The sequence below is a fragment of the Hordeum vulgare genome, chromosome 1H, assembly GCF_904849725.1.
Source record: "Hordeum vulgare subsp. vulgare chromosome 1H, MorexV3_pseudomolecules_assembly, whole genome shotgun sequence".
NCBI classification, from domain to species: Eukaryota; Viridiplantae; Streptophyta; class Magnoliopsida; order Poales; family Poaceae; genus Hordeum; species Hordeum vulgare.
In genome coordinates this window covers 276,640,194-276,662,218 of record NC_058518.1, presented here as the reverse complement: position 1 = coordinate 276,662,218, position 22,025 = coordinate 276,640,194, and the positions used below count along the sequence as shown (strand labels likewise).

At 43.8% G+C, this 22,025-nt stretch overlaps 1 protein-coding gene across 2 annotated transcripts; it reads right to left on the bottom strand.

Moving 5' to 3' along the window:
- Nucleotides 1–16,171: 16,171 nt before the first annotated feature.
- Nucleotides 16,172–21,899, bottom strand: LOC123431098 (probable methyltransferase PMT3). 2 transcript variants are annotated; one of them, XM_045114944.1, is made up of 8 exons: nt 21,698–21,899; nt 20,405–20,771; nt 20,147–20,311; nt 19,610–19,792; nt 18,877–19,471; nt 18,106–18,218; nt 17,801–18,021; nt 16,172–16,947 (listed from the first exon to the last, which is right to left on the bottom strand). In XM_045114944.1, exons 2-8 carry the CDS (start codon nt 20,654–20,656, stop codon nt 16,626–16,628), a joined length of 1,851 nt encoding a protein of 616 aa, XP_044970879.1. In that variant the 5' UTR covers nt 20,657–20,771; nt 21,698–21,899; the 3' UTR covers nt 16,172–16,625. The 2 variants fall into 2 exon arrangements, with proteins under 2 accessions (XP_044970879.1, XP_044970875.1); XM_045114940.1 differs by lacking the exon at nt 21,698–21,899 and adding an exon at nt 20,905–21,230.
- Nucleotides 21,900–22,025: the final 126 nt, after the last annotated feature.

The following is a 22,025-nucleotide window of genomic DNA, read 5'->3' as shown; positions in this document are numbered from 1 at the left end:
AGGTAGGCTAGGTTCCAAATTGTTATGAGAAGCAAGCAAAACTAAAACAGACCAAAAAGTAAGGAGCGGGATGCTCCAAGCATAGCACATAACATATGAAGTGATAAAAATATAGCATGGAGATGGACGAACCAATGATTGTTGATAGAGAAAGGGATGCACGGGGACATCCCCAAGCTTAGACGCTTGAGTCTCCTTGAATATTTATTGGGGTGCATGGGGGCATCCCCAAGCTTGAGCGCTTGACACTCATGTATCTTCTTTCATCATCTCCCATCGCATACTTGAAAACTCCCTTCATACGAAACTCATCATATGCTGATTAGAGTGGTTAGTACCCTTAATAAAATAATCCATTACCTGCTGGAAATAAAGATTTTCATGAATAGATACTCTTTCTCACGATTGCCAAAAGTTTTGTGCAAATAAAAAGTAAGCTTAGGATTTGCAAAATAATGAAAACGCAAAATAGGGCAGAATCTGTGAAAAAGAGAACAACATGTAGTAAATAATTTATTCGGGGCACTTCTGCAACTCAAATCAAAAAACTCAGAACAGATGCCAGAAAGGAAATTATATAGATCATGCTGTCAAAACAATTCAGATCAAAAAGATGATCTGTTGATTTTTGGCGAATTTTTCCGTCACTCAGATAGAATCTGTTTCTGGACAGCATGTCACAACTTTTGAACTTTCCTGCAATCGGAGGCTATAACTTGGCACAAAGCTTAAAAATAAAGATACAATGATGTTGCTACAGTAGTAAAAACCATCAAGACCACTAAAACTGGAAGTAAAAACTCGAAGAAAAGATAACAAGGGTTGTCTCCCTAGAGCTCTTTCTTTCTAGCCATAAAGATAGGCTTAAGATTTTAATGATGCTCTCGTAGGAATAAGAGTTGTAGAACAAAAGAGAGCATCAAGAATCAAATACCAAACACATTTAAGTCTAACATGCTTCCTATGCATAGGAATATTGCAATAGAATAATTCATTGAAGCACAAAGCAATAAGCATAGAAGGCAAAACAAGTGAAGCTTCAAAACCTTCAACATAAAGAGAGGGAACTTGATATTATTGAAATATCTATAAGCATATGTTCCCTTCTCATAATAATTTTCAATGGTATCATGAATAAACTCAATAATATAAGTATCACATAAAGCATTGTTACCATGATCCACATGCAAAAAGGTACCCTTACTCTCCACATAAGCATAATCTTTCTCATTAGTAATAGTGGGAGTAGGACTATCATAAACAACCTGCATATCTTTGAGGGGCCCATGGTTAGGACATTTTAGCATTGAAGTTTTCAGTCTCCCACAAGCTTTAACTATGCTCTCTCCGTCATGAGGATAGAAATTATAAGCATAATTCCTATTCTCATGGACTTTATGAAGAGGATAAAACTTAGAGTAAAAGAGAGACTGGATCTCTTCCCAATCCCATAGGTGAGAATCATATAGTAGCCTATACCATTCCAATACTTTTCCTTTCAGTGACAAGGCAAATAATTTCCTTGTGACTCCATCTCTTGTCAAACCTGAAATCTTAAACAACTCACAAAGTTATGTAAGTTTCAACAAATGAATACTAGGATTGACTATTCCATCTCCTGCATAACAATCATTCCTAATTTTAGGTGGAGGAGAACATGCATGAATCACTAAGGAACATAATATAAAAGGATAATCAAATATATAACTCCTAACAATCTGAACATAATCTCATAATCCATCGGATCCCAACAAACCGAGCATAGTAATATCAAGAGAATTACATAGATGCCTTGATCATGTAGGGCAGCTCACAAGGACTAACCATTGAAGCACAAGATTGGAGAGCAGACATCACATAGCTACTGGTCATGGACTCATGGTCCAAGGAGGACTACTCACGGCTGGTACGGGAAGCGTCCATGGTGGTGGAGAAGCTCCCGGAGGTCAATCCTCCCTCCGGCAGGGTACCGGGAAGAGGTCTCATGACGCTCCCGATCTCGGAAGCGCCGCGGCGGCGGAACGATGGAGAAATTCACGATTATGAATATGGTATAGTGTTTTCCTCATCGAGGGGTAAATATAGGCGAAAGGACGGCACCAGAGGGCGTGGGGCCCACCAGGCGGCCTCTTGGCGCGGCCTAGGGGTGGGCCACACCCACAGGTCGCCTGGGAGGCCCATGGTACCCTTCTAGCCCCCTTCGGTGATCTGGAAGCTTCTCGTACGCTAATTTTTATATATTTTCTCAGAATTTTTCGGGCTTCGAAAAATTGGGTAAAAGCCCGTGCAAAAAAGACATCACCAGACAGAAAGTGGCACTGGGTGTGCTGAGTTAGTAGTTTAGTCCAAATATGTGTAAAATGATATGAAAGTGTAGCAACACATATAACAATGTCACCCAAAAGGTCATGGAACAAGCAGAAATTATAGATACGTTTGGGACGTATCAATCGCCCACAACTATTTGTGTTGTACTCGTGCATAGAATCTACTCATAGACCTAGCTCATGATGCCACTGTTGGGGAAGACAGTAATAATTCAAAAAAATTCCTACGTGTCACCAAGATCAATCTAGGAGATGCTAGCAACGAGTAGCAGGGAAAGCATCTTCATACCTTTGAAGATCGCTAAGCAGAAGCGTTACAAAGAACACGGTTGATGGAGTCGTACCCGCCGTTATTCAAATTGCAGAAGATCCGATCTAAGCACCGAAGGAACGGTGCCTCCGTGTTCAACACACGTGCAGTCCGATGAAGTATCTTCCTTCTTGATCCAACAAGGGGAGAGGATAAGTTGAGGGAGAGCTCCGGCAGCACGACGGCGTGGTGGCGGTGGAGCTATGTGGTTCTCCGGCAGGGCTTCACCAAGCGCTACGGAGGAGGAGGAAGAGAGGGAGCAGGGCTACGCCAAGGGGGAGAACAATTCTGGTGTTCAGCCCTGAAAAACCTTTGGGTATTTATAGGAGGGAAGGGGAGAGGGGCCGACCACACCCTAGATCAATCTAGGGTGGGTGGCGCACCAAGGAGGGGGCGGCAGCCAGGGTGGAGGTGGCTTGCCTCCCAAGTTGGGAGGTGGGCCACCTTTTGCCCTAGGGTTCCCAGCCCTAGTGGCCATTGGGCCTTGACCGTTCGAATCAGCCCACCTAGGTGGCTGGTTCCCACCTTGGTTTGGCCCCTGTGGCCCTCCGGGGCTGGTGGCCTATCCTGGTGGGCCTCCGGTACCCCTTCAGGGGTCTCTGTACCATACCGATTAATTATGGAACCTTTAGATGAACGAAACTTGACTTCCCATATATAAATCCTTACCTCCGAACCATTCCGGAGCTCCTCGTGATGTTCGGGATCTCATCCGGACTCCGAACAACCTTCGGTAACCACATATACAATTCTAATTACAACTCTAGTGTTACCGAACCTTAAGTGTGTAGACCCTATGGGTTCGGTTACCATGCAGACATGACCAAGACACCTCTCCGGTCAATAACCAATAGCGGGATCTGGATACCCATATTGGCTCCCGCATATTCCACGATGATCTCATCGGATGAACCACGATGTCGAGGATTCAATCAATCCCGTATACAATTCCCTTTATCTATCGGTATATTACTTGCCCGAGATTCGATCATCGGTATCCCTATACCTTGTTCAATCCTGTTACCGGCAAGTCTCTTTACTCATTCCATAACACATAATCTCGTGACCGACTCCTTGATCACATTGAGCTCATTATGATGATGTATTGTCGAGTGGGCCCTGAGATACCTCTCCGTCACATGGAGTGACAAATCCTTGTCTCGATCCGTGCCAACCCAACAGACACTTTCAGAGATACCTGTAATGCACCTTTATAGTCACCCAGTTACGTTGTGATGTTTGATGCACCCAAAGCATTCCTACGGTATCTTGGAGTTGCACAATCTCATGGTCTAAGGAAATGATACTTGACATTAGAAAAGCTCTAGCAGACGAACTACACGATCTTGTGCTATGCTTAGGATTGGGTCTTGTCCATCACATCATTCTCTTAATGATGTGATCCCGTTATCAACGACATCCTATGTCCATGGTCCGGAAACAATGACCCTCTATTGATCAATGAGCTAGTCAACTAGAGGCTCACTAGGGACATGGTGTGGTCTATGTATTCACGCATGTATTACGGTTTCTGGTTAATACAATTATAGCATGAACAATAGACAATAATCATGAGCAAGGAAATATAATAATAACCATTTTATTATTGCCTCTAGGGCATATTTCCAACAGGGGCTTCACAGAAGAAAAAACCTAACGCGGGCGAGGCTAGAGGGATGGCCGGGGGCGGCGTTAAGACAGGTGGCGGGGAGTTGTTCCAGGGAGGGCGGGGCAGCAAGTCTTCATGGGAGCACCGTGCGTTGCGGCTCGTGGCCGTAGGTACTTCGGCCGATGACCCATGCGATAGTGTAGGATCCAAAGTATGTCTAGAGGGGTGGTGATTAGACCACTTGACCAAATAAAAAGTTAGTCTTTTCCCAATTTTAGTTGTGGGCCAGTTTTAGTAATTATGACTAGTCAAGTTCACCTACACATGCATATCTAAGAGTATAGCAGCACAAAGTAAAGACATGCAAATGTAAGTAGAGGGTAGGGAAGGAAGATCAAACACAAAGGTTGACACGACGATTTTTGGCGTAGTTACGATCGGTGGTCCAAAATCGGTAGGACAATTTTTTTGGACTCACTGACACCAAGATTTGGTTTTGTAGACTGTTAACCCTAAATTTTTATTCGTTCTCTAATCTAAAGGAATTTTCTTCTTGATGGAAACATTGCAATCATGGACTGAAGACAGGCTAAACCTTTTTGCACAAGATTAGGAGATGTGGAGTGCAAAGAGGGCCGAGATCTTACCCTAACTTGGTGAAGATCTCTTTACGGAGACGAAGGTGGAGGTGATTCCCATTGATGGCAAGGACTCCTGTGGTGAAGGTGCACGGGAGACAACGACGATGTCCTGGGGACGAGGGCATGACAACGAGGAGGTGCAGGGAGGCGAGTTTGAGGAATAATTAGAAACATGGGGTCCGCGAGGTTTATAAAATCCTTGGCTGTTGGTGACACCTCGTTGGATTTTTTGGTGCCACCGTGTTTCAGAACTGTCAGGTGACAATGATACTCGGTGAGTCCAAAAACTTCCTATCGGTGGTACCGAGGTTAAAAACAATACCAACCCTAGGCTTCGGCGGGACCGAGTTTTTGAGGTTGGTCATAGTGAGATGTACTTGGGAGATTTTGGAAGTCAGCCCATGTCGAGACGGATATCCGGGTGCTCCTCACACAGAGTGTCCCTAAAGTGCTTGCTCAAATTTTGTGATGTAGCTTGAACAGAATTTGAGACAAGAAAGCATAGATATTTAGAGAGAGGTACCTAAGCATTTTTGTATATCCAATTGGCCAATAAAATAGAATGCCAAACAACAACAATTGGATATCGTCGAATGAGCAAAATATGCATACCAACATGCTCACTCAATAAGATGTCAAATAAAACATGGTGAAACATGCACAAACACTAGTATCTACCAAGCACTTTGGCGATGACGAAGTCATCTATATATGACTATATTGACATAGGAGCTAAGCAAGAATGCTTGATCATAGGTCATACTCATAGTTTAAGAACAAATGGGTTACCCCTTTTATGTAAAGCTTTTAATGTGTTCACATCCTAAGAGATTCTTATACTCAAGGCTTAGAGTAAAGCTCCCCTTTCATGTGACATACCCACTAATAGGGATAAACTAACCTTGGGTTTTGTCGTAGAAGACTTCATGTAGGTGTAGTAGTAGTGGATGCTCATTGTTGATGAAGATCATCTTGAGTTGAGAGCAATCCTTGATGTTTCTTACTCTTCTCACCTACACGGGTTAGTCCCAAAGCACAAGGAACATATACAAGGATATCTATGGACATGGAATGAAATGCATGTGGGATGATGTCCAATGATATAGTAATTAGCTTGTCCCTTGCTTACCTTTGAGGGAATGTGTGAATCCTTGAACTAGTGCATATGGTTGGAGTTGATTACATATAGTTCTTGCCAACATGAATAAGAGTCAATTTCATTAGTAGATTCATCCCTCAAGAACCTCTATAGTTCTTATTCTTGGGGACCCACATCAATTTGATGGGGATCCTTGGAGTTGTGGTACCAGGGCCGGTCCTGAGATTTTGGGGGCCCGGGGCAAAAACTAAACTCGGGGCCTCTTAATATCGTAGTAGTGTGTGCTTTGCGCACGTAGGATTATACAATCATCATATAGATGTTTAAGTCTTGAATAAATTTACAAAAGAATTTGTTTTGCTTTCAAAGGATGTATTCTAGAATTCATGAAGACGAAGATAGAAAGTACTCCCTTCGTTCATAAATGTAAGATGTTTCAATATTTTTATGTGAACTATAGACGAACCTAAATAAATGAACAAACACACTAAAATATAGATATATACATCCAATTAAAAAAGTTTGTACATCTTATATTTGTGAACAGTAGGAGTATATAATATAGGTACTATATCTTGTTTAGATTCAGCAAATCCCAAAACGCTCAATGTGAGTGAATACAAATGCAATCATATTAAACAATTTGTAAGAGGTCTAAACTCAAATATAAATGAAAATAAACGTGTAATAATTGTGCTGCAAATATTCATACAAAAATATTTCAATCGGATCTGAGAAGCCTCCAACTTTATAAAAATCTAACATGTACAATAAACTAAAAGCCAAACACTTCATTTGCCTGATTAACAATTGCCTATACCTTGGAAAATCTTGAACTTAAGAATGGTATACAGTATACCTCATATTGGTGTGTTGGACATACTATGCTCGGTGTTAACACCATGAGGATTGGACTGCTGTCCAGTGGGGCATAAAGTGGGAGGTGCTTGGCAAGGTGGTCTGGTCATGCGTGCGGCGCCGGGTATGCGTATGCATGTGGCGCCCGGAGACGAGTCTCGAGATCAGAGTATGTTAGCGCCGGCGAATGACCATTGACCATTCACGATTAACAAATTCTTGATTGGAGCGACGGGCACACGCTAGATTGAATAGTGGAATCAGGGATCGCGCGATCTCGTCATATAAGGAAAAAGGGATCCTAGCGGTGAGACGAGAAACTATCGTCATGAGTCTATGGGATTTCCATCTACGTGCCTCTTTTTTCCTTTCGAGAAGATAGACGCAACATGCCGGCTGATTAATGGTCATGGCCACCTGTGTTATGGGCTAATTGTGTACCTGGGGAAGGGGCCCCTCGATGTTGGGGGCCCGGGGAAGCCACCCCTCCTACCCCCCTCAGGGCCGGCCCTGTGTGGTATCACAAGATGAAGTAGAGAAAGTAGTGGTCTTGGGAATCCACTTAACCATGTCTTGGGGTTCTTCCACAAATAAGTCAATCTCCTCTTGAAGCTTGCCCTTGCCCTTGTGGTCTTGTGGTAGAAGGTCACCTTGAGAGCTTGTTCCTTGGGGGAGAGTAGCATCATATTTCTCCTTTAGCGGAACAAACTTTGGGATTGGATATTGACCTTCTTCCCATTCAACTCCATTGGCATTGAAGTAGCCAACACCTTGCTTCTTACGATGTCCTCCTTGCTTGCATACAATTTCCTCGAATTGCTTACTTCTGACAAGACTCTTCAAGACACCTCTCTCTATAATTTCGTTCAATAAATCACTTTCTTGCTCAAGTGTAACTTGGATAAGAGAATCATTAGTGGAATCAAGAGAGCTACTAGCAACAGCATCATTTGATTTAACTTTAGAATTGTTTTTACTAGATGAAGAAACTTTCTTGCCTTTGTTACCACTGTTCTTAGGTTTAACTTGTGGAACAAAAGTATACAAGAGTAATCGTTTGGCTAGATAAGAAGAACTCTTCTTTCGAAGATCATCAATGATTGTTTTTGGAAGCTCGTGCTCTTGCTCTAAATTTAGCTTCTCGAGGTGTAGCTTCTCATGAGTTATTGCAAGCTCTCTATGATCTTCTAGAGTGGTTTCATGAGCTAACTTAAGAGCGTTTAATTCTTTAGTTAATCGTTCAAGCTTTTTCTTATCATCATCATCATTCGACTTCTCTTGACTAGCATGATTATTATGAAGTTCATTTTTATCATTGTCACCAGTTTTATCAAGGAGCAAGTGATACGTCCCTAACGTATCTACAATTTCTGCTTGTTCCATGATCTTTTGGGTGACATTGTTATATGTTTTGCAACACTTTTATATCATTTCTCACATATTTGGACTAACCTACTAACTTAGTGCACCCAGTGCCAGTTTCTGCCTGTCGATGTCTTTTTTGCAGGGGATTTTACCCAATTTTCCGAAGCCCGTAAAATTCTAGGAAAAATATATAAAAATCAGCATGACGGGAACTCCAGAATCACCAAAGAGGGCCAGAGGGGGCCAGGGCCTGCCCAGGAGGCCTCTCCGCGCGGCCTGGCCCCTGGCCGCACCACCAGGCCGCCTGGGTGAGGGCCACCTCCACCGGTGCCCTCCTTTCGCCTATATTTACCTTCCCGAGGGAAAAGCCTCGTACCACATCCAGAATCGCGAATTCCTCCATCGTTCCGACGCCACATCGCGTTCGAGATCGGGAGCGTCCGGAGACCTCTTCCCGGCACCCTGCCGGAGGGAGGATTGATCTCTGGGAGCTTCTCCACCACCATGGACGCTTCCCGAACATGCCGTGAGTAGTCCTCCTTGGACCATGAGTCCATGACCAGTAGCTATGTGATGTCTTCTCTCCAATCTTGTGCTTCAATGGTTAGTCCTTGTGAGCTGCCCTACATGATCAAGGCATATATGTAATCCTCTTGCTATTGCTACGTTGAGTTTGATGGGATCCGATGGATTATGAGATTATGTTAAGATTGTTATGAGTTCTATATTTGGTTCTCCTTTTATATTATGTTCTTAGTGATTTATGCATGTTCTCCGTTACCTTTTATTACTTTGGCCGAGGAGTAGATTGTAACTCCAAGAGGGAGTGTTATGCATGATTGTGGGTTCATGCCCCTCGATGTCTAGCTTGAGTGACAGAAACATGAGACTAGGGGATGTGTTGTTGCCACCAGGGAGAAAACAATGGTGCTTGTGACCACGGTTGCAAGTATTGTTTACCTTACGCATAGTTCATTAATGCAATTGGGCGTTGCTTTGAGTTTACACTTTGGGTAGGACTCGCAACTTAATACCAGTGAGATGTTCTGGATAGATATCTCAAGGTGGATGATTAGTAAGTAGATGCTGATGAATAAACGGTCTACTTGTCTTGGCGTACTGCCCATTACTTTGAGCCTCAGAACAATCAAGGAGCATGATTATCATTGCGATGCGTTTATAATTCTATCAATTGCCTATCTGTAATTTGTTTACCTCGCATAGCTGTTTATCGTCTTTTGGGAGAGAGACATCACTAGTGAACATCATGAGACTCTGGTCCATATTTCCATCACTATTTACACCTCCATCATTTACTGCTTATTTACTTTCCCGTTGCAATCACCACTACTATTCCCGCTTGTGTTTTGATCATTTGCAAACTACAAGGCCGGAGAGATTGACGACCTCTTTGTACTCGTTGGGAGCAAAGTTATTTGTTGTGTGTGCAGGACCACGTCCTCTGTAAGCACTAGAGCAGCGGACACCTACTTGTTGAACCTCGGAGTCCTCCTGGTTCGATAAACCTTACAGTCCCTTTGTGAGGGAAACTTCCTGCTGACTACAGCTCAACCTTGCACTTGGGGTAACCAACAAGGGGGCGAGAAGTATATACATTATCTCGTCATCAAGCAAAGTTTTTGGCGCTGTTGTCGGGGACTCCAGTCCTCAAGATAGGGGAGTTGCACACCATCATGTACCTTTGTTTTTCGGTCTTGTTAGTTTGCTTTCTAGTTTTTGCTTTTGAGTCCTATACCAAAACCACACAAAAATTAGTTGCTTTGTTCTTGCTTGTTGTTGCTGCTATGGGTTCCACTGAGAACACCAAGTTGTGTGACTTCACTAGTCACAACAACGAGGAGTATACCTTCTCCTCTTTTGCTCCAGTCACCACTAAGGGTCTTTTTACAAGAAAACCATGTGACTATACTAGTCATTATGGTGAATTATGCCCTTGGCATGGTTGTGTCGGGAAACCAGAGAATCTTTGGTTTGAAGTTGCTCCTAAACGTCCCCAAATTTGGGATGACGTCCAAACTCTTATAACTCAGAACAACTCAAAAATAGAGGATGACACTACAATTCTACTTAATCACGATGATATTAATTTTGACAATTGTAGTCTTTCTGAAGTCATCACCTTTTTGCAAAGAATGGCTAAGGACCCCCACACTAGTACACTTAATGTTGCCTTCACCGAGCATATTACCAATGCTCTTATCAAAGCTAGGGAGGAGAAGATCAAGCTAGAGACTTCTATCCCTAGGAAACTAGAAGATGGTTGGGATCCTATGGTCAAGATTAAAATGAATAATTTCTCTTGACATGCTTCGTGTGATGTTGGAGCTAGTGCCTCTTTTATGCCCAAAAGAATGTATGATATGCTTAATTTGAAACCATATGATCCATGTTCTTTTGGTGTTCGTCTTGTTGATTCTTCCATAAAGAAACCTTTAGGGAGAATTGATGATGTTCTTATTGTTGTCGATGATAATTACGTTCCGGTTGATTTTCTTATTATGGATATTGAGTTTGATCCGTGATGTTCAATTATTTTGGGACGTCCTTTTCTCCGCACCGTTGTTGCTATCATTGATATGAAAGAGGGAACCATTAGATTCCAATTTCCTCTCAAAAAGGGAATGGACCACTTCCCTAGAAACAAGATTAAGTTACCTTATGAGTCTGTTACACGGGCAAGTTATTCTTTTGGAGTTGACATAACTTGATCTTTTGCATTGTGTCTAGCTCAAAGGCATATAAGAAAGCGCTTCTTGGGAGGCAACCCAATTTGTTTTTACTTTTAGTTTTAGTGGTCTTGATGTTTGTTACTACTGTGGAAACATCATTGTATCTTTATTTTTAAGCTTTGTGCCAAGTTTTAGCCTCCGATTGCAAGAAAGTGCAAAAATTGTGACATGCTGTCCAGAAAGAGATTATCTCTGCCTGATAGAAAAATTCGCCTAAAATCACCAGATCATCTTTTTGATGTGAATTTTTTTGAAAGAATGCTCTATGTAATTGTCTTTCTAGCGCCAGTTCTGAGTTTTTGATTTGAGCTGCAGAAGTGCCCAGCCTAAAAGGAGGGAAGTAAATGGCTTTAGTCCCGGTTGGTGGCTCCAACCAGGATTAAAGGGGGGCCTTTAGTCCCGGTTGGTGGCTCCAACCAGGACTAAAGGAGGGCCTTTAGTCCCGGTTGGAGCCAGCAACCGGGACTACAGGCATGTTCCTGGCAGTTCCGAAGAAGTTTAGTCCCACCTGCCAAGCGAAGCGCCCTGTTAGTGGTTTATAAGCCCCTCTGTGGCTGCTAAGTCGAAGTGCCTTATAGAGAAAATTGAACCTAAAAATTTGAAGTGCTAGTTCTTCGGATGATTTACAACTGGTTCTTTGAATTTAGGTTGAATTTTCTCTACTTTCACTTTTGCTATTTTTATATGTTATTTTTTGCATATTAAAAGTTCTTAACAAAAAATACTTTAATATTAGTGTGTTCTATTATTATATTAAATTTGGTAATATTTAGGTAATTAAAAAATGAAATGTCATGTGGAACCGTTATACTTCGTAAAATCATGTGGGTGAAATGATAGTCTAGTTTGTACACGAAGTGCATCCTGTTTTTGTTGTAACGCTTCCAACTTTTTAGCACATGTCATGTGGGTGAAATGATGATACTATGCCAAGTTTCAGCCTTTTCCGAGTTCATTTGTAGCGTTTTTCAATTTCAGGGTCATTTAGCTAAAAACATTAAATGCATGGAAAATAGCAAATGAGGTGAGAAAGGATTGAAATTTTATGAGGTGGCTTTGAATGATGCATATTGAGGGCACAAAACGTGTGGAGTTGAAATAAAATTAAAAAATTAAATGACTTTGTAAGAGATGAATATTCGTCCGGAACCCTGATACTTCAAAAGAGATAGTCCAGTTTATACACGAAGTGCATCCTGTTTTTGTCGTAACCCTTCCAACTTTTTATCAGATGCCATGTGGGTGAAATGATGATACCATGCCAAGTTTCAGCCTTTTTCGAGTTTATTTGTAGCACTTTTCAATTTCAAGGTCATTTAGCAAATGTGATCGCAACGACATAGTGAAACCAAGCCTCTTTATTAAGGGCATAATTCCTAATCCTTCTAATCTTCAAGCGCATTGCATCCGTCTTGATCTTATGATCATCGACGACTTCGGCAACATACAACTCCAATTTCATCGTCTCTTCTTCAATTCTTTTCAATTTTTCTTTCAAATACTCATTTTCTTTTTCAACTAAATTTAACTTCTCGACGAGAGGGTCGGATGCAATTTCTGCTTCACACACCTCCTAGATAAAAATATCTATGTCAACTTGATGGGCATAATTGTCATATAAACGAGAAATGCAACAAATAGTTATTAAAGAGAATATACCACATCCGAATCATAAATGGGACGAGGGCCGACGGGGACGGATATCAAGACCATGACACTATGTATAACAGAATCATACAGGTAAGAAAACTATCTAAATCATACAAAAATAAGATTTTTTTTGGAATAAAAAGGATAAGAACAAGAGGATCACCAAGGTGGAGCCGACGACGAGATGGCGCGGGCGATTGACGTTGGTTAGGACGGAGACGGGAGGCACTAAGTAAACCACGCCTACACATATGCAAACTAAGAAGTTAATTTGAGCCCAAATTGCATATAAATCAAATAAACTCCCACATAATTACTCCCAAACTAAAACGCACAAATCACTATACTTATAGAGCATTGCACGAGCCGATCTAGCAATGAGAGATGAAAGGACAAAGTTGCTAACCTTTGTGAACACTTGGAGAGATGGGGTGCCTCAAATCTTGACAAATCTTGGTAAAAATTAGAGGGTGAGCTTGAGCAAGGGGAAGAACAGAGGAGAGAGTGAAGAAAACAGAGTAATGAGCTCGGGCTGGACGAAGGGGTTTATATAGAAAACTTTTAGTCTCGGTTTGTATCATATAAACCGGGACTAAAGGTCCACATATAGTCCCGGTTTGCGATACAAACTAGGACTAAAGGTGCTAGTGGGGGGGCAACCTGACATAACACTGCCACCACACCTTTAGTCCCGGTTTGTGTCACAAACCGGGACTATAGGTCCAAATTGAACCGGGACTAATGATGCCCGTTCCCACCGACGGCTCCTAGTCATTGGAACCGGGACTAATGGTCACATTAGTCCCGGTTCAAAACCAAACTGAGACTAAAGGTTCAAACGAAAGACCTATTTTTTACTAGTGATGGTCGTATGACTTTAGAAGACGATGGTGTCCGCGTCTTGCCTCAAGGGCGACAGTGTCAATGATGGTTGCTTGTCCGAGATGCTCGGCGACAAAACTCCTCGGGTGTCGATGAAAATCTTGAAACCAGGCGCTCGTGGATGTGCGCATTAGTCAAGAATGTGCGGGTGGTCACCGCGGATACGATGAACATGGACTCGAGGTCAAGAGCAGGATCACGTTGTCGGAGTATGGCATTGGGCGGTGGCGAGGTTTGCTTGCCGGTGTGCTCGGTGCTCCAAGATGCTCAGGTCGAGGCGAGGATGTCAAGGGGGTTTGCACAGATGCGGTGATGCTAGTGTGGCACGGGTTGGTCGGTAGCGGCTCTGTGCTTGCTAGAATTTCACCCGTAATGGCTAGGTGAGTGAAGGAGAGGTAGGGGTTGTGATGGTGTCGCGTGACGGTGATGTTGGATGCGAGCTGGGCCAAAATGACGAGGAAGTCGAGGGTTTTTTATAGTATAGGGTCCTCGGAGCGTGCATGCACGGGGGCGTGGTGAACGTTGGGCGTGGGCACTATCATGCGCTCGGTCGTGTGCACAAAGAAGGCAGACGGAGGTTGACAACGAGCTATCGTGGGGGCCCACTTGGCGATGGAGAGAGGGGGAGGGAGAGGGGAAGGGAGAGGGGGAGAGGGGGAGAGGGAGAGGGAGAGAGGGAGAGAGGGAGAGAGACTCCAACGCGTGCGTACCGGTTCACTAAGGGCGTGTTTGGTTCCCTGCACTGCATGTGGCTCGCATACACCATGCAAAAATTGGATGTTTGGTATACTGCATGGTCTTTTGAGCCTGGCCCATTAGATGCAAAAGTAGGCCTCTCAGCCAGGCTGAGGGAAACGCAAGTTTCCTGCGTAGCTCGCGTGCAGGTCGTTGCCTCGCTCTTTTCTTCCTTTTCCCAACTTTTTCCATAGCCGCCGCCGTCCTTGTTCCTCCTCCATCGAGCTCCGCCGCCGTTCTCTGCCGACCTCCGTCGTCGCCCTCCTCATTCGTCCTGGACGAAGCTCCGCCACCACCATCCTCTACCAAGCGGCGCCGTCGCCCTCGTCAAGTCGCCGCACACCGGCTCCTGTCGCCTCGCGCTGCCACAGGTCGGATCCCGGCGCCTCGCGCTGCCACAGGCCGGATCCCGGTGCCTCGCGCTGCCATACGCCAGATCCGTCATCTGGAGTCACCGCCGCCGCCGCCCTTGTGAAAGCTCCGCAGTCCTCGACAGTCCTCCTCAAGCGTCGGCGCCGCCTTTGTCAAAGCGTCGCAGTCGTCGGTCGTCCTCCTTAAACGCCGGTGACGCCCTTGTCCAAGCGTCGGCGCCGCCCATTTACACCATCTGGATGTCACCTCATACATCCATACCATGCAAAGTTCACCAAACACTATCTCGGCTCATCGTTGCATCAGTCCAACCAGGCCACACTCACCCAGCATCCTCCATGCGATGCAGCCTAAAACTACACAGGGAACCAAACACGCCCTAAGTGGTTGGGTTGCGTGTTGTGGTGGGCTGGCTAGGCTAGTTGCGTCATGCTTGATGGGTTGTGGATGCGGCTGGCCTTTTCCTTTTTATTTTCTTTTTTTCTTTCCTTTGTATTTGTTTTCTTTCTTAATTCAAATCTGTTTCGAAATTTGATTTTCTTCAAAAGGTAACCTTGTCCTAAATTCCTTTTGGATATTTGTAAAGCGATATATATTTATTTGGGGCTTTCTGGTTATTAAATTTTTGTCATGTTTTCCAATGCCTTGTTTTGAATATTCTTTGAATATGTTTCTGTTTTCCAAATGAGTTTTTTCTATTATTTGGATTCCATTGATTTTGTTTTTCTGTCTAGTTTGAACATTTGGTTTGTTATCCCTTTTTGGGATTGTTTCATTTCCATAGTTGCCCTTTTAGGGTCATTTCTTTAAATCGGGATGGCTTTAGGGTTTTCTTTCTAGAGCTAGGGGTTTTGGAAATTGGTTTCCAATCTATTACTAGGCGCACTAACATGTGGCTTATAAATGATCCTAAATGATAGTTTAGGGTTCCTGAATAGTTCCCATGGTTCAATTGGCCACATTTCCAACAATTCAAGTACTCCTATCCTAATTCTAGCTAAAGGCAACCGAACTCTTCCCGCGAAAAAAAAAAGGCACCGAACTCAAGTATTTCTAGAAAAAACACATTTCCTTGTGAAATTTTAAACATTTCAGATTTTAGAAAAATCCAGGATGTGACATTCATGCATAACAGAGCTAATAGTGCATACATGTGCATATCAGAGAAATCAATCTCTTCAATCAAAATATGAATATGGTGAATAATGGTTTCCTGATTTTCTATCTATTATCTCTTCAGCGTAATAGTTTCCTGATTTTCTATCTATTCTCTCTTCAGGGTCTATCGGTGTTACTTCCTCCAGCCCATAACTAGTGTCAAAAAAGGTCTTACACTATGGGCCGAAGGGAATATTTGCTACTCCCTCCGTTCCTAAATATAAGACATTTTAGAGATTCCACTATAAGTTACATACGGATGTATGTAGTCATATTTCAGGATGTAGTCTATAATGAAATTTCTAAAACGTCTTAAGGAACGGAGGGAGTAGTAGTTGAGATTATGTGCTTGCTGCTGTCTCTATCGGTTAAGAATGAGACTGAGAGAACAGACAGAACATCTCAAACACCATTCTTCGGGCAGGTATACATTCTTCAGTGGTTTAAGGCCACTATCCCTGGCTAAACCTCATTTCCCCCAAAATATGTTTACAGTTTAATCTTCTCTTACAATAAGCACCAAATCTGTTTACTAAACACCACTTCAACAAATAGACGGGAAGCACCTAACTGAAGCTCAACAAGAAAAAGGTTTATTTCCTAACCAGGCTAGAGAACAAACATTAACCGACGATTACAGTATCTGTGGAGACAACAAAAGGAGAGAGGACTTGAGCTTAGCCTTCCGGACACTAGCCATATCCTGAGAAACATTCTATCTTCACGTGGATAGTAGGGCTGAGGCTGAGAATTCTATTTCTGGAGCAGCAATACTGAATCGCGTATTCAAGGGAGCAGCGGCTGAGCCTTCACTTCTTGGCTCCTGAGCTGCAGATGCTGACGGTGCCAAAGAAACTCAGATCAAATGATTACGTCGAGTCTTGTGAACCTCCTTCTGGTAGCCACAATTTCTTTCTGATTATGAGTATCATTTCGTTCTCCTCAGATTCCGGACTGGACTCGCCATCCACAACAGTTACTGCCTCCCAGTGAAGTGCATTGAGGTACTTCTTGATGAATACAATGATAGGGGCCTTGTCTCTCACGATGATAAAACCAGTTGGCCTGAGTATACGATCCATTTCAAGGAGCAGATCTTCAGCACTGCAACCTCTTTTCTCAAGGTCGGTGAAGACTGTCCACGCGTGCAGAAGATCATACGTTCGAGGATAAGTAGAGAATGCCTCACACCTGCAAACACATTATTGTATTTGAATACGACTGCCTAACAAACCGACCAGCAACGGTGCAAACTGCATATAACTCACTGCAGGGAGAAAACTGCAGCGATTGAAAATAAAAATCTGCAAAGAAATCATGGACACTTCACTCTGATCCAGAAAAATGGATTTTGTAATTCAAGAATGCATTCTCCATTTCCATGGTATCTTGGAAAGTGATGCTATTTCTTGATAACCTAGAGAAGGGCTTCCGGCTTCGAACTCTACGGTTTCATTGTAATTTCACTGTAAGCACACAAGACTACAAACGAATGGAACTGCTGAACTTCGACATACAAGGTGTACTGGTGCAGCTTGAAAAACTTTTAAGACGACAAGGAAAAAGGCAGAGGGTTAAACTACCATCGCAGCAACCTAACCAATTTGTTTTGATAGCAACAACATATTCTGAGATGGAAGCTTGGCAAGTAGCATAAATGCATAATAGACCTACTGACCTCGCAGTGTTTACTTTCCTCTTACTTACGGAGGTGACATAATACAATACCAGGGGTAATTCTAGCAAGGAATATTTCCTGCCAAAGCAATGGAGGGTTTTATCCTTAATATTCTAATGGCACATGAGAAGCTCGGCCAATGAGGAAGAAGGTTAGTAGCAGTACTGTTTCCATCATACAACAACAACAACAACAACAAAGCCTTTAGTCCCAAATAATATTGTTTCCATCATAAAACCTTATTAATTCTTTGCAGATACAAGGGTCAAAATTTCCTTGTATATGTCCTAAAATCAAACAAGACCATAGCCCTAAGATAGTATCATACATCTCAAATGCAAATATCTTATGTGAATTGACACGTACCAGTCATGTGTAGAGCCTATGAGCCCTCTGTCATAGATTATCTTAAGAGTGTTTGGTCCATCATGGGACACGGCGTTCATCACCCATACATCTTTTTCCTTGAGAGCAGCAGCAAATGATCCAAAGTTTGCTTTCATGTCCATGATGTTTCTAATACTCTCTGGTTTTATCTTTGGGCGCAATAAATTCCAGTAATTATCTACTCTTTGCTGCCACATTTCCTGCATGGAGAGATTTCATCTAAGATCCTTGAAGGATTATTAGGACATAACTGAAGTTCTAAAGACATAATATGAGCAATTTACCGTATCTTTTTCAAATGTGTCAGCTGTAACATACAAATCTGCAAGGCGAGGAGGTGGGGTTGTTAATCGGGCAGGCCAAGGAGCCAATCCACTTCCCCCATCCCTGTGCATTTCTGCAAACATTAAATCAATTGTCACTTCACTTAGATGCAAATTAGCGGCAAAATGTCGTGAGGAAAAAGGAAGAAAAGAAATGGTATATATCTCCATGTTTCTATTGCTGACAGAGTACAGGGATGACAATTATTAGGGAGTGGAAATCGGAAGGATTCAATCATTTCCACGCTAATGACCATAAACCATCCTACCTGTTAGCACAACCAAACCTCCATGAAACCGCAAATTAACACAAATGCTCTTTGGTTATTACTTTAATTCCCAAATTCCAACATTCCTGGAAAGCATGGTGAGAGGGACAAAGAGGAAACAAACCAAACTGAAGATCCTTTGTTTTCCAATATTGACAAGTGAGTGTGTGTGCTTGTGTGCGTGCACTTTTTTTAGATAAAACAAAACGGAAAGATGCATCCTTGCAGCATGCAGTGACAATAAATCATAGCTGATGTTCCTGCCACTCAAAGAAAAAAATCCAGTAATCTAACGTGCAGCAAACAATACCCATGGAACAATTCACAGGCCGACAATTCACAAGCCAACCAGTTTGGAGTACCAAAAGCACTAGAGAAGAAAGATGACAATATATCAAGTATCCAGCCAGTAGATAAGCAATAAAAGGTAAAAATCTACAATTGGAGTAGGACAAATACTCACGTTCTGGATATGGAGTAATGCAAGCTTCCATTGTCACTCCCCATACTGAATCTGGATCATCACCGCTTTTGCATAGAGGCGGATTTGTACCACGCGGTCGGCTCCTGTAGCAATCATTGTTCAGAGGCTTGACCCAAATAACTGTCTGATTTTTTTTCTCTGCAATTTTCCAGCACATCCTTTCTGCAAGGGAACTCATTTCTTTCCAGATTCTACGATCCTCCTCATCCTGTGCGTATGCCTCAGGAGATGAATAAGCAAAATAACCTCCAGGCCTGAGTAATCTGTCCAGTTCAAGCATAAGAATTCCATCTCTTTGAAGCCAATCAATCCTGCAACGAGAACAGTGGGCTAATTCAAACGATCTACTGGGGTATGGAAGTCTTTTTGTTCCCAAAACACCAAGATATGCAGGGATCCCCCTTTCAAGAGCAAATTGGATCTGGTTCTGATGTACATCGTTTGGTGCCAAAGACATGGCTATGACATTGGATGAAAGAAGATATCCTCCAAAACTAGCCACTCCACAACCCACATCAAGTACTGTACGAAGCATTCCCTCGTTGTTTATAATGTTATCTTTGAAGTTTAGCATCTGTCAGATAGTAGAAGAAATGGATCACAAAGTGAAGCCTACAGTAAAAAAAAGTGAAGCTTCACAGGGCATGGTGCTCAAATATGTGTAGCGTATCTTTAGCAGAGTATTATTGTGAAGAAGCTAGAACATACTTACATTTGCAATGTTTGATATATATTTGTCAGCTCCATGATGAAAATGTGTTCCGCCACCAGGAAACTTAATTTTTTCGCCTGCATCAATCATCCAGTTCTGGTCTGACTTCTCTTTTGCAAGGTGAGTGTGAGGAATATTTGCTTTCCACACTATATCACGGCTTTTTGGCCATTTTATGGGAACCTGCAAAACTAAGTTTCATGAGTCTAATGTGGCTTGGCACGAACCACATTAAACAGCACCATCTGAACATAAGTATAAATTTGATAGGTCAGGAGAAGGTAACAAGAATGTCCAGCTCCAGAACAGAGCAGGAAAAATTCAAACCATTTTCCTATGCCAGATCAAACCTAAATCTACATGCAGAAGACATCTTGACCGCATAATGTATAATCACTAAAATAAGTGGTTCAGCTTGAAGATATATGTTGAGATGGTGGATGACGGAACCCAACTCCAGCAACTTTGTAGCTCAGAGACATAATCAAAATAAGGCAAGGATGGCAAGAAAAAACAAAGAAAGGATAATCTGGTGACCTTATAGCCATGTGGCGGTGGAATGAGGCAATTAAAGCGCCTCTCAGGAGGAGGACAATGCCGCTCATAATGCTCCATCAGGTTTAGATCCAGCTTCAACCTCATCTGATATATCAAGTTCCTATCCAAGCAGGGGATCAGCTCAGAATGCCGATCATCACATACCTTCAGAGTAAACCAAAAGAAAAACCTTTAGAATTATCATCATACATAGAGAGTGTGTGTTAACAAACAACTGATTGCTGGTTCTGAACTCACGGGGAAGCTCTTGAGCTTAACATCGTTTGCATCGCCAGTCCCAAAAATTGACTCCTCCGAGCCATCGTCACCATCTCCGTCACTGCCCCACCCAAGCGACCGAGAGAACTTGGTGCCGTACTCTAGTGCTGCGCTCCCGGCCTGGCCATTGGAGCCCGAGAAATAGAGGAAGAGGAGGCACAGGCACACGACCATGACGCAGAAGAGCACAACGGGCCTCTTGCTCTGCCCCCCATCATTTCTCCCCCTCATTTCGGAGGATCCCAAATCCTAGTAGTAGTAGTACCCTACTGCCCCCCTAGTATAGACTGTCCTCAAGATTCATGAAGGACCACAGAAAATCCTAGTTCTGCTGGGACGCACGGATCTGCAGAAAGCAAAAAAACAAGCCATGAGACCAACAATAAGATGTCATAAACTAAGCAGCAGGCAAGCCGCAGTAGAGTTGAAGCAACAGAACCAAATTGAGATATGCAATGGAGGAAGCTAGAAGCGTATACCCGCTTAGAAAAGGTCAAGCGGACACCGTTGGTATTGCCTGAGAAGAGAAATCCTCGGGATGAATACAATGCTCAAGCCGAACCCCCAGACTGGTGCAAAACGGAGGGTGCGTATAAGTATGCGAACGGCAGTGGTGAAGAGGGAGGAGTTGGGGGCAGATCACAGAGGGGAGATGAGCACTAGTCCTGGTAGTACTTCTCTAAATAAAGCTCCCCTCTTCCGAGCTACTCTATTTTGCTGGCAGATTCCTTCAGATCTGCGGCGTGGTCTCCAGTTCCACGGAGCAGACTTAGAATTCGGTTCGCCAGCACGGAAGCTCTTTGCTCAGTTGGATTAGGCAGCCGAGCATACGGCGTAAGGAAAAGGGAGCTTCAGGTTGACCCAGCGGAGACAAGAGAGACAGCGACGGGCACTGCGACCTGAGTGCGTCCGGCGCGAGGCCAGCAGCGGATTGAAAAATCCCCAGGGTTTGGAACGACTGCTACTAAGAATCGCAGCCGAAGACGAACCAACCAAATCCTAACAGACGGAACGATAAATAAAAAAGAACCAACGCAAAAACCCAACACGCACACAGCGCGCGAATCCCACCGGACGCGATGCTGGACCGAAACCCACGCCGCGCGCGTTCGTGGCCGCCTGGGCTCCACGCTCCCTTTCCGCGGGAAGACGCGTCAGGCATCGCAACCAGATCGCACCGCCGGGCGGCGGCGGCGGCGGCGGCGACATGGACGGCTGGACCGAGGGGAGAGAGGGAGGCAGCAGAATGCGAGGGGGGGAGAGGCAACGCACCGTCGCGGATCCCGTGCGCGGGCGGGCGGGAGAGTGCCGCCGCGGGCCGGGCGCTCGTCGCCTCCGTTGGCTGGCTGGGGTGAGCCTGGTGGCGGGGCGGGGGTGAGGGCCAGCGGAAGGCCTCGATTTGCGGGGCTAGCGTGAGAGGGAGAGAGAGAAGGGGGCAGGTCTGCACTCTTGGTGGCGCGTGTTAATGAAACCAGCAGCAACATCCCCGAGATGATTAGCGGGCAGATTAAACTAACACGCCGCGGTACACGGGACGCTGTTAAGCGGAGGGAATGTCCCGTGCCCGTGCCCGTCCCCGTGCCGGATAATAATTGTTTTT

Excerpts from the sequence above, each read along its gene's own strand:
- LOC123431098 (XM_045114944.1), bottom strand. The coding sequence starts at position 20,656 with ATGAGGGGGAGAAATGATGGGGGGCAGAGCAAGAGGCCCGTTGTGCTC. Across the intron at positions 18,022-18,105 it reads ACACATTTGAAAAAGATACG|GAAATGTGGCAGCAAAGAGT; the intron begins GTAAATTGCTCA and ends CTCTCCATGCAG. Across the intron at positions 16,948-17,800 it reads ATAGGCTCTACACATGACTG|GTGTGAGGCATTCTCTACTT; the intron begins GTACGTGTCAAT and ends ATGTGTTTGCAG.